General features: G+C 38.8%; 1 protein-coding gene across 2 annotated transcripts in view; it reads right to left on the bottom strand.

Annotated features, from left to right (window-relative positions):
• The window catches only part of CERS6 (ceramide synthase 6), an 82,288-nt gene that overhangs the window by 26,853 nt on the left and 42,437 nt on the right, over positions 1 to 12,998 (bottom strand). For both annotated transcript variants that reach the window (XM_031056582.1, XM_031056589.1), the window contains exons 5-6: positions 6,631 to 6,681; positions 4,010 to 4,102 (exon numbers count right to left, since the gene is read on the bottom strand). In XM_031056582.1, the coding sequence (XP_030912442.1) occupies positions 4,010 to 4,102; positions 6,631 to 6,681 (144 nt within the window). The remainder of the gene's footprint in view (positions 1 to 4,009; positions 4,103 to 6,630; positions 6,682 to 12,998) is intronic.

Below are 12,998 nucleotides of genomic sequence, written 5' to 3'. Positions count from 1 at the left end.
ATGGATTATTCCTAAGAAATCCTAATGTTCTTGGGCAGCAGTCTTCTGCATTTTTGCAAGACTCTTCTTAAAGAAATGCTGTCTAGGGAACTCCTGTAATAAGGTTTCTTAAAAAAGACAGTTACTTGACTCTGCCACCTCTGAAACAGAGGTGCTGGACTGACCTAGAGAAAACTGTTGGAAAAAAGTAGTAATTATATAAATAAGACTGCTTTGTTATTGGGATAGTTTCTTTCCTCTTTGTGACACTTTTTAAAGTCATTAATTAATACTATGCTCTGAAGATGCTACCTGTTAGATTTTAGTTATACACAAGGGTATTGAACACATAGATACCAAGTGGTAACTGTGTTCCCAGCTTACTCCAACACTTTCACCCATATATAGTGGAAGAGCAGCTGTACAGGAATGGGCTTCTTAATTTCTGTGGGTTTCTTCTTCTTTTTTTTTTTTTTTAGTTAATGTATTTCAAATCCTAGGTATGTTTGTGAAAGATGTGTTTATTTACAGAAGATTCATAGCCTCCAGTTGTAACTGCTGGAAGATGTCATGTGCCTAGGTTAAGAAAATCCATGGCTAAGAACAGGACAAAGAACCTATTCTAGACATCATCAGTGGGAAGAACACAGGGCAGAGAGCAGAGAAACCCCATGGGTCCCAACTTGTGGACAAGCCCTCTGGAACTAAGGCCTCTGCCACCCACATTTTTTTAACGTGTCACACTCAGTGACTGAACTGCGAAGGGGCCATGGAGCATTAGTGTCACTGAAGGGCAAAATAGCAACTGCATGGCTTGTATTGCAGATCAGCAAGGAAAGGGAAAGGTCTGCAAAACATATGCAATCTAAACTGCTTCCACTGAAACAAAAGAAATCAATTCTGTGCGTCTTTCTTTGCCAAGAAAAGTCACTTTGAAGAAAGAAATCTAGTATCCAAATTTAGCAAAATATAGTGCAAATTTTCTAGAATCAAAATTCAGTATTCAAGAAAATCAGCAGCTACAGATCATTTTATTCTTGGAATGAGTGAACTGTCATTAAAAAAAAAAAGTAAAACACCAAGCTTTAGGAATTGCCAAATGCTTGGAAATAAAAGGCATGAATACACAGAAAGGTCTCCTAGACCTTCTACAAACCTGTTAAAACTCTGAGTACAAATTCTATACATTCTTTTAAATGTACCTGTCAAATATTTTTCTATTAAACAATACATCAGGCATCCAGAAAGCACGTAAATAAGCCTTACTGCTTTTAAGGTTCATCAGGTGCTTTTGAAACTGACAAACTTCAGCTTTTAATTTTGCTAATTATTTTTTTCAGTGTTTTACAAAACAGGAGCATGAGGAGCTGGAAAAAGATGATAAAACACCAATTCATACTAGGTTTCAGTCTTTGGAAATGAACACTCTTAAGGGAGAATATCATTACAGCAGCATAGTAGATATTTGTGAAGCTAAAAGCACGCCATTATGAAACTGTAGAAGTTGATACACACAGTTCATTGACTTAATGCCAATAGTAGGTTTGTGCAGCAGCCTACTTTGCTCACACCTCCAGTCAGGCAAAGACAATCTGGTGGAATTTGTAACACCTAAATAAAGATAAACACGTATTTGAAAGTAAAAAAAAAAGAACCAAAACCCTGGAAGTAATTTTTGAAGTCATCAGTTTGCTATCAGAGAAGAATAAAACGGAGATGGAAAACAGTAAATACACTTCTCTTGATCTACAGTAAATAAAAGAGCAGTTCTGGAGTTAGGTCAATGCTGAGGGCTGCTGCTTCCAGCAAGGACACACTGCACCTCTCCTTCAGACAAACCCAACTACATGAAAAAAACCACTTGGCTGAATTCCTGCAGTGCTCAAAACTGCCTGGGCACTTCTGATCATCCCAGAATACAACACAGCCACTGCTGCTGAATTTAAAGTACCTAAAATGATAACCAAGATTTAGATAAAAATATTCCTTTCACTGTAACATGAAAACATCAACAGCTTACTTAGGTTGAGAATGTTAATCTGCTCTGTACAAGCCAATTGTGAAATATTACAATAGCATCTGATATTAGCTGGCAAGTTTCCTGCTTCCTGTTGAACAAATTCCTATTCCATGTGGGCACCATTCCACACATTGCATATGGGGTGCATTACAAGGCTCCCACAGTTTTTTAAACTCAGCCTTCTTTTAGAAGAGAACTACTATGGTGTTGCAAGAACTGGTGTCTCTGTCAAGCTTGTACTCCTTTTTGCCAACTATTCTAAGTCTCCAGTACTAACATTTTTCACTCAGTGGGTTTCCTTGGCAGCTTGCACTCCAAACAGTTTTACTGTGTGACACCAGGGCACAGCTGCATCTCTCCAATCTGATGTTCCTCATTATCAATTCTGCTTACACTACAAAAAAAGCTGTCTCCACAGTCCAAACCAGTGTGTGGTTTAACAGGTCATTTATAAATATGGCATTTCCCCTGCTCCCTGCTGGGTACTGATAATGAAAGGCCTTTGACTTGCTGTCATTGCACTGCAGATGTGCTCCTGCTCTCTGCTGGACACTGCACATTCTTGGACAGAGCTGTTGCTTGGGACACTGCTTGGGTCTGGTGCTCTGGGTTCAGGAGCTGTGGCTGGGGTGTCAATAGGCTGCTAGCAATTCACTTCCCCACCTCCAGGTCTCATCCTATTTCCACAGCACGTTGCCCCAAGGTTTTTCTGATAACAAGTACATGTCATTTCTATATAACTAAGAAACAGACTTGGCCCCTGCAGTGTAATATTAGTCAATATTACTCTTGATTTAAATTCATCTCCACTATCATACAGCTCCCTTAAGTATTGTCTCTATCTCAGTTTGTGAAACTGTTATACTCATTTCAAGCTCATGATTAACAGAATGTTTAGCATCTACAGACAATGCAAGCAAGGGATTTATATGTTTTCATCATAAATTTGTTGTTTTATTTACAATTTATGCTCCAATATGGATTTAAATTTTGTGGATGCTTTCTTGAGATTTCTACTTCTGGAATAATCTGGAAATCCAAATAGAGGAGTGTGTTTCTATACAGGTAGCTCTGGCATAGGACTCCCAGGAATACACTGTGGTTCTAAGTGACAGATGAGTTTATTCAGGTCATAATGCATCCCTCATTTACTCTTTTCAGAGTTATGCTCCTGCTACGATTCTAATAAACAGGATTTTTTTCCATTAGCATAGCCTTCAATCATTTATTTTAATGACAGCTGAAGGAAGCACATAAAGATATTATAAAATCCTTTCAAATGTTTGAAAAAATTAATTTTGAAACCTTAAAGCCCCTGCAAGAATAGCTCAATGGACTGTTATTACAGAATAACTGTTGTGCTGCTTGTTCTGCTATGGCCTAGGATTCTCCTCAGAGGAGAGAACTTGGAATATGAAACAGGTTGCAACTAATTCTGGAAAAATATTTCTATTTGGATAGAGTCTTGTTTTTTTTTCATTAACAACTCTCTAATAGCAATGCTCAGCTACATGACCGGAAGGGTAAAAATTAAATATAACATCACTTTTTAATATTAAATGTTTTTCCTGTCCTTTTGTAGAAAAATCTGAAAGCCCTCACAGATCTTACCTCACAAAGTGATAATGTGAATTTATGAGGCAGTCTTGCCCTTTTCTTGGTATTTAATTGTTTAAATCTTAGAAGAAACAGTATATCTAACAGATACTACCTGTTCAATTCCATTCAAGTCACTGCATGAAAGCAGAAGGTTCTTTTGGCTTCTGCTATTTGCCCTTCAATATTTTCTCCAGGCTTTTCTTTCCATATGCAGGAAAACCTCACATTACAGCAACAAGAAGCAGAGTAAGACAATCTAGACAGTTTCTCAGCAATGAATATCTGCAAGAGCTGAACACTGGAAAGAACTGTATTTCCAGTTCACTGCACATGTAATGCAGCTACTCCTCAAGTAAAGAACGATATGTTAAAGCTTAAAGCTCTCTGTGTTTTCAGTCTTGTTGTTCTTACCTTTCTTTTGACATCAATGAATTGAGAAAACATTAAGGACCAGTAGAATGACAATTCAACTATGTAGTAGTAATGAAGGTCAGGCATCAGGGGCTGAAAGATGGAGATGAGAAAATGTTAATAGAGTCTAACTGACATTACAGGCAGCTGTGATCCATAGGAAACATTTAATTGTAGGGGATTATTGAGTTATACATAAGTGTCCTATGTGAAGAAAGATGATGGTTGCCTCTTTCAAACTCTGGTGGCTCTGGAAAAATAAAGCTCCCCACCATACTCTCTTCTAATGTTTTAACTCTGACAATACTGTAATACCAAAAATTATGATATTGTCCATTTGGAACCCAGAGCAAACTAAATTCTGGGTATTCCTAAGTCTGTTTTGAAAGTTTACTTGAAAGATCTAGCTGTATATCAGTAATTTGGGTTTAAAGCATAGCAAAAAACCAATACTGGAGCAGACTAGAAAAAAAGTAATGCTAGTATATAATCTCATCTGATCATGATGAAAATGTGGGCTTTGAGCAGAGCTCTTTATAATAGAAATGCCTCTTTTTGAAGAATTTAACCATTTTCTGGGGACATATTAACATTTGGAAAGAAGAAAATAAAATAAATTCATCGAAGCATCTTGTTTGATATACAACATGGTTACAGAGTTGTTTAAAAATAAAAGAAATTTTACAAATTCACAACCAAAATCAACCTGGGGTAACTTCAAAGATGGTAACTGGTAGCACATATAAACACTTTGACCCTCAGCCTAAGAGAACCAGTCCTAGGAGCTACCCTAATTTAAATGTGCTTCCATGATAGTCACGCCTTCCATGGCAACATAGACAGGGACACTGGCAAAGGAGAAGCTCCTGAGGGCAATTCCCAAGGGATTAGATGGATTATCTCTAGAGCACCTTGCACTGGCACAACTGTGCACCCAAGCAGGGTATGAGCTGTTTCCACTGGCAAGAGGTATTTCAGTTGCACCTTTTATTCCCATTCCCTTTTGCAGACAAGTTCCTTGCAGCTGAAAGCCAATCCTTGGATTCCCAGGAAATGTGCTATGGGTGTTAATTTAATACAGACATATGCTTATACTTTATGAAAAATGTGTAACTCAAAATCTATCCTTTAAAGCCATTCCTTGGGCCAATATAACTCTTTTCTGAGTCAGAGAGACTGCCAACAGACTTTTGATTATGTGTAATTAAAAAGAGAAAGAAAATAAGAGCTTGCAATGAACTGCAACTATTATACCCATTATGGCAAGGGAACTCTCTGGGGAAAATTTCTAGTAAAAAATGAAGATTTTTCAGCTGCTTTATTAACAACAGCATTCATACTTCAAAAGCCATACATAGTGATAGTGTAGGGCAATTCTAAAAATGTCACAGATTCCTTCTTGGATCAATAGTGTGTTTAACTTAGTTCAAATGTTAGGTTCCAGTTCTCCACAGACTTAACCTCAATAGGTTAACCTGTGATTATGGCTGTGTCATCACCAAATGATCCATTTGACTATGTTTACAGTAAAGCCCAACTGGATTTCTGCAGTGCCTTGTTCAGTAATTTACAAAGGAGTTGTACCAAATAAAAGATTTGAAATTTTATCTAGCTGTGGGAAAAAACCAACAGAACAAACTGAAACCCCTGCACTTAGCCCTGATTAGCACCTAGTAGATATTTTTATCTTCGAGACAGTGATTTTCATAATGACTTTAATTTGACAATTTGCTTTATGTCCGCTACTAGAACAATATTAGATATAGTAATTTTACCTCCCACACTCTAAAAGCTGTAACCAACTTTTAAATGACTTTGTTCTTCTGGTAAGTCTGGTAAACATATGTTCTTCAATCAGTAAGCTTCATGGTCTTTTGTTTTCAGTCAACCTCTTCTTGCATGTAATAACACAAAAAAGTAGGAAACGGGGCTGAGAGGCACCAGTGACTGTAGCTACATCAATCTAAGAAACAACTGTACCTGAAGTTTCTGAGGGATTAAGTTTCAACACTTCCCCCATTCAATCTCTGCTGCTGCTTCCCTAATGTTGTTCAGTTCACCCTCCAGTCCCTAGGTGGAATTTAAGTCATTATTTCTTCTGAAGCTACACGACCAAATTCCCTCAACATTTCTTGGATCAAGATTTCTGCTGAACTGTCTCCACTGAACTATTTCCAACAGAGACACAACCTTCAAGAACAGTAGGATCCAAACACAGTTCTGTTCAGTCTCTGTTCTGTCAAGGGCTGTTGACTGTCACAGAGATTCATGTGTCCTTGGGACAATACTCTTATTCACATTTCCAGTCAGGCAATTGCTTTTTTTCCCCCCTTCTCTGCTCTTAGGGTGTATATAAATATATATATGCACACCCTAGGTTAAATTCCTTAAACTGCAAACTCTTCTTTGGAGCTTTTGGAATTTAATGTGTGGAATTCAGGCGTGACAGCTATGTCCATCTTTCCCATCTTGAACTCAAGCAAGATGGGAAGAATCTAGCAACGTTCTGAAATGCTGAGTAGCCCATTCACACAAACACAGTGGCACAAAGCTCCACCATAACAAAACTAGAGCTCTGCAGAAGTGTCATGCTTGTTCTTAGACAACACTGTAACTTTTACCTGATATGGATACCCGCTCCAGCACTGCCTGGTATTCCAGAGCCAGGGTGTCTGAAAGGAAGAAAAAGCAAAACAAAGGTCAGTACAGACCACTTGGTGCTATGTTAAGTGTATATATTTAATAGTAATGAAGGACAAAAAATATAAGAACAGCTTAGAATTTGCATTTTTTGATAGAGGCTAGGAAAATCAAATAGAACAAGGAGACTTCTCAGAGACTTTTAGAGCATGAATTAGAGCAATTTGCCTGGTTTTGTTGGTACCCCATGACCTCACTTTTACAAGAGTGAAGACTGAAAGCAGCCAGCTCATGCTTGGATGGTCAGATCTCACAATATATTCTCAATAGCAAAGAAAATTTTGACCTCAGACAGTTTAAATATTTCAAAGAAGATTCCTTCCATATGTTATTATATATAGGCATTCTTCCATACAGGATCCACCCTTCATCTTTAGATCGCCTTATCTACTCCACAGTCGAGCACAAAGGGGACAGAACATCATTAGTCAGCCTCCTGGATTAAGGCAGCACACAGCTTACACTTGCAGCATCAAATGCTTCCCCTAGATCACAGTTTTTCAAATAAATCCTCACCGCCTGAGAGGAGGCCTGTTCTTGCTTTCACCATCAGGTGGAGCAGCTCAGCTCAGGCAAACCACATCAAACTCATCCAAAATACAGTGGGTGAGTGTCAAAGCAAGCAACCAGACACTAGGCAGAATGGTAAAGCCCCCAGGCTGAGAATCAGGCTAGGTAGGAAGGATTTTTGAATATGCCCTTTAATGAAAAAGAAGACAATAAAAAATTTTCATACCAATACCCCCAGTGCTCCAGAAATGACAAAGAATAGTTCTTACAGTAGCCTGAAAGGTATGCCAGCATTTGAAGTAACAGACCTCCTGGAGTTTCTGATATGCCTCTCTCGAGGATGCTTAAAGCCCACCCAAACTCATCCTTCCCTCCATCACAAATAACTTCTTCATGGAACCAATTAATTGGTTCTAATGTCTCCACAGTATTTACGGTGCTATACAAGTTCCCCTCATTTCATGCAATAAAAGTCTTTGGAAACAGCCACAGTATCTCTGCAAGACAATATAAAGAATCTAAAATATTTCTGTCTGACAGGTGCCTAAATTAGATCCACACAAATATTCTAGGATAATTCATAGTTTTAGCCAGGTTTGAAAAGCTGTACCTGTCTTTCATATCATATTCATCAAAAGATAAGAGATGCTTCCTACCCAATTATTTTGCTGCCTAAATTACAGGTCCTAGCAAAAAAAGCATATTTTTCTCTTTCAAATATTATGACATCTTAAGGCTTCTTCATAGAGATGCTTGCTGCAGGAGCTACAGATACAGAGATTTATGAGCAATTAAAATGCTGATTGCTAAATAAAATAGGCCTTTCTTGATGAACCTATAACCACAAAGCCCTACAGGGTATCACAACTGACAAGTAATGTAATGCATGCATTAAGCCTCAAAGACCAGAGCAGCAGAATATATGCCCCTTCTGAGCCACATAGGGCTCAGAAAGCCATGCTGCCATCTCAGACAAAATGCTTCTGAGTAGCTGTTTGGAAACCTAATGGATCCTTTGTGGGCAAGAGCACTTAAAATATCAGGGCTCCTGCAGCATCTTCTTACCCTTCTTTCCTCCCCAGTCTCCCTTCCCCCTGACTTGCCTTGGCATCTCTGAGTTGCTGTTAATAGCTTTAGCAGCAGGGCACTTTGGTTATGCTTGTCCTGGAGGGTTTTAGGGAAGGAGGAAGAGCTTGGTTTAAGCACAGCCTTCCTCTCTGACCTCCACAATGAGCACAGCTCTAGACTGCACTCCACACCTAAATGTAATCCACAGTTACAGCTGGACCAAGAAGCATCTTATTTAGTCCTCTGTGAACCTCACAACTGTGGAATACTGTGTAGAGGCTGCAGTAGGAAGCAACAATCTAAATAAAAGCTCACACAGTCTGCAGTGCGAGACCTAGACCCACCAGTGAAAGGTGGATTAATCATAACGGACCAAAGACCGACACTCCAGAGCTCAAGTGAGTCCTGTGTGTGCTCCTAGGACATGTCTGCAAACTTCCTCATAACAGGCAAGGTCACTGTGAAGCAGAGCACAGTTCTGCCTGCAAGTCCATGTTGGATGAGAAGAAAAGGTCAGTGACTTGGTTCCACAACAAATCCTTTTTTGATGAACATAAAAGCATACTTCCCTTTTTGCTGCCTGCTGAATACCCAATTTTCATATTACTTCCTATTCTTGGTATATAATGTCTGAGGAAGGGAGGGACACAAGGGGATTGGAGAAGAGAGGAAATGCAAAGATCCTGATAACAAAAAGGCCCCCACTTAATCTGGAAACAGAACACTGAAAATTTCAGTACCAATTATGCTAGGCACAGAGCACCAGCCCTACAATGCTGACAGCCTGCCTTCCAGAACATAAAGGAGCTCAGATGGAAACTGAAGTTTTACCACACTTAGGTGCAGTGCCAAATGAATGCAATGTCAGTGGCAGAGGATGTAAACAGCTGTTCAATCTGTTGAGATTTACAGTATTAAGGAACAAATCACCATAATGCCCTTACAGGAACAGCTGTTAAAAACTCCATCAAATCTCTCTCTATCTCTGTGATTAGATAGAGTAATTTTAAAGAATTCCTTTACAAAGAAAACTTCTCTTGATACAAGGAAGTGACTGAGGATTTTGGGAAAAAAAAAGCCAAAAAACCACAACAAAACAAAAAAATCCTTCCAAAATGATCTCTGATGTTTGCATGCTTAGCCAGAAGCCTTGGGTTGTTTTGTATCCATTGCCTCATTCACTTATCTCTAGAGAAAGCATCTATTTGGCCCCTGGCTATTAGAAAGCCCTAAGAAGTTAAAATCTCCAGGTCTTGCTCAAAATGATGCTAGTATCTAGTATGTGAAAGGTCAATTGTGATAGTAAATGAAGGGGGAAAAACAAGCAGTGCAATAAAAATTTTCTTGTTTATCACAGAAGAGCTGTTATGCACCTAATTTAGTCACAACTATGAGGTCATGGTGTAGCTCCCAAAGGGGTTCTTCCAAAATTCTTAGGTAAGTAAGAAAAATCTTCTGATTTTTCCATCAAAAAAAGAAATCTGGCTGCTGTTTTTACCAGAATCCAGCATGTAAAAATCCAGGAACATCAAGACAGAATCCCCACCTTTCACTAGAGCCAATTTATGTTCAAAACACTCTTCAAATCAAAATAAGACATCCTTAGTCCAGAAATAAAAGATTTTAAGTTGCTTTTCAAACTAGAGAGCTTTTGAACCTGTCGAACAAAACCAGCAAAATACAGAGCATTCACTGTGTACATGTTCACTACTCTGCCAAGATTTTTATCTGTCTTGGTTAATGCATTTGAATACAATTTTGTATCATTTGTTACAAGCAATATTGAGCGGAATGGAAATAAGCACTATTAATTACAGTCAAGATAATATATACTTTCAGCAAAGATCTACGGATCTCTTTTCTTGGGGCTGATATAGGCAAAGATGTCAAAGATGTCTCATGGCATTCGTACCTACATTCATCAAGTTACAGCAGGTCCTTGCTTTGCTCTTCACAGAAACAAGTGGTAGAAGGTAAGGCCAGAAGATTTCCTCTTGATCAGCTCTCACTTAGCCCCAAATGCTGTGTGCAATTTGCTCCTACCCCAGGGGCAAACCTCCACTGTCTGATACCCGTGTACAGGGCAAGACTCAGCCAAACTCTCCTCCTCAGCAGCAGCTCCTGCTCCCCCTGGCAGACCCCTCCCTCCCTCGGTGTATCCCCAGCTTTACACCTCATCTACCCAAGAGCACAACTGCAACAGCACAGGAGGAGACTACCAGCTTTCTGTTCATTGCAAAATACAGTAACATTTGACATTTTTCACAGATTTTTTTATTATCCAGGAACTGAAACTGACAGCTGTTTAGTCAACAGCACTTTTCATAACATTAGGAGAAGGACAATTATTCATAATTAACAGTTTTTTTGGGGTGTTGGGTAGTAGTTTTTTTGGTTAGGTTTTGTTTCGTTGGTTGGTTTTGGTTTTGTGCATTTCTACTTGCTTAAATTAAATAGTACCTCAATGTTTATTTCCCCCCCATTATGGCTAGGGATTATAGCACCTTTTTTCTTTTACAATGTATAAATAAAAATTCCTTTTGGACATCACTTGGTTGAATAAGCACTTGCTTAGAGGTAAATTGAAATGCTCGATTTCTTTTTTTTTTCCTGCAACACCTGCATCCTCTGAGCATGGTGTGCTGGATGTCTGCTGACATTAGAAAGAAAGTTAGATTACCTGGCAACGCAAAAAGCATCATTCCTTACTCTCCTCTGCCAGCAGCTCTATGTTCTACTATTAAAATTACTCCATCCATGCATGGCAAACCCAAGAGATTTTTAACAAGTTAGTCTCTTAGATACAAATTCCACAATGATCCTGGGCTTCCTTCCCTATATTCTTGATTCGATGTAGATCAGTGTAACTGTAGACTGCTGCCACCTTTCACTCTTAAAGAGCATATATATCCATGAAAATTGCTTCTGCATATAATGTACAAACACATTCTTATTCTTCTTAACTACAGAAAAACTCCTTGGTATTAATTGTTGTAAAACAAGCCACATTTTAAAAGTTATAGAAAGTAACCTTATTTTTTCACAAGTATAAATATTTTGCAGCTTCCTTCTCTCCAGCAGAAAGAAAATTAAATTCTTCCTCATTGTTCTTGATTTTCAGAAAATTCATTAAGCAACCACCAGAACTTTCTGAATCAGCTTTTCAAATTTTCTACCATCTTCCACTAAGTCTGCCTTATGATGCCTTGGAAACTCTCTGATTTCTTAAAGATGTGTGCCTTTTCCTACTGTACTCTGAAAAACTGCCCTGAATATAGCAACATCCCTTGCTACCGTTGTATTTGTTTTGCTACTACTTAAGAATTTCTCAAACTAAAGTTTCACTGATTTAAAGTACACATCAGACAGTTTCCAGTCTGGCCATGCACGACAGGCTCTGAGGGCACAGCCTTAGCAGCCAACGATGCCAAGAGCACAGGCTGAGCTGTGCCATAAACTGACACTCTGCAAGCACCACTGCAAGTCACCTACACACCAAAATCATGCATGCTTCCCTCTACCCACAAAATCACTGACTTCTGACAAAACACCATGCTGGGAACAAATAGAACTCAGCAAAACAACAAAATCCATGGCTACTATTTTGCATCCATTTGTGCAAGCTCTTCCTTGCAGTGACTGTTGATTCAGTTTAGGATGCAGTTGCTTCTCACACCAGGAATAGAATTTTCATAAATCCTTCACAGATCCAAGCAGTTGTTGGTATTTCTTGGCATAGCTAACTACAGAAGTGAAGACAATATGACACATTGTCAATGAACCTCCTGAGGTTCTTTTTTCATATACTGCGACTAAGCAAGCTGTTTTAAGTTTCTGCAGAACTGGGTTTTTTTTCCCCTCTAGAGTTTAGTGCTTTGTGTCTGTAGAAAAAAGGCTTTAGGGGAAAAAAAGCTTCTGCAATGAAGAGTGCTCAGTGTTTCCTCTCAGCAATCTGCACTGTTGACTTCCAAACATAATTAAAAATTATACTTCTGCTAATGGGAAACCATAAAATATGGAAGAACTATAAAGGCCAAGATTAATAACAATCACTGCACGATGCACTTGACATTCAGATGCAAATATATGTGTGTTCAAAAAAAGGTTTTAGAAAAAACACAAATTCAAGTTTTAATGTATTATATAAAATGATATTTGGAAAGGCAGAGCAAGCTCCTTGCACACATCCACTTTTCTCTTTAAAAATACTATGTACAGAGATCTGGAGCTTATGTCTTGTGTTGATAAAAGTTTACTTTCAACTACAGCTTATGAGGAAAATGAAGCTGGAAAAAGGAACTGATAATTAGAATCTGGAAGGGTCGTAATATTAAGGCAATGCACTGAACAGAATTGAAGAACACTCCAGACAGAGAATTTGGTGCCTGCAGCATCTCCTCTCCCTCCTCTCCCAGACAGCCATCAGTCCCCTTACCAAGCCCAGCCATCAAAATATTTGCTCTCTTTAGTGTACTTTCTTCCTCTGACACTTGCCCTGCTGGTTGCTTTGTAGTAAACAAAACTTATAAAAACTTTTGCCTTCATGTGTAATGACAACGTTTTCAAGGACTGTTTGGTCATGAGCAAGCTGAGTGGCCAGTGGTGCTATGACATTTTAGAGCAGCTGGATGTCTACATAAACATTACAGGAAAGTAGTGGGCACATTCACCCGAGCACTCCAGATGCCTGATAACCCTTTGATGAAGCAAA

The sequence above is a fragment of the Geospiza fortis genome, unplaced genomic scaffold (assembly GCF_000277835.1).
Source record: "Geospiza fortis unplaced genomic scaffold, GeoFor_1.0 scaffold112, whole genome shotgun sequence".
NCBI classification, from domain to species: Eukaryota; Metazoa; Chordata; class Aves; order Passeriformes; family Thraupidae; genus Geospiza; species Geospiza fortis.
This window is presented reverse-complemented; position numbering and strand designations above follow the sequence as displayed.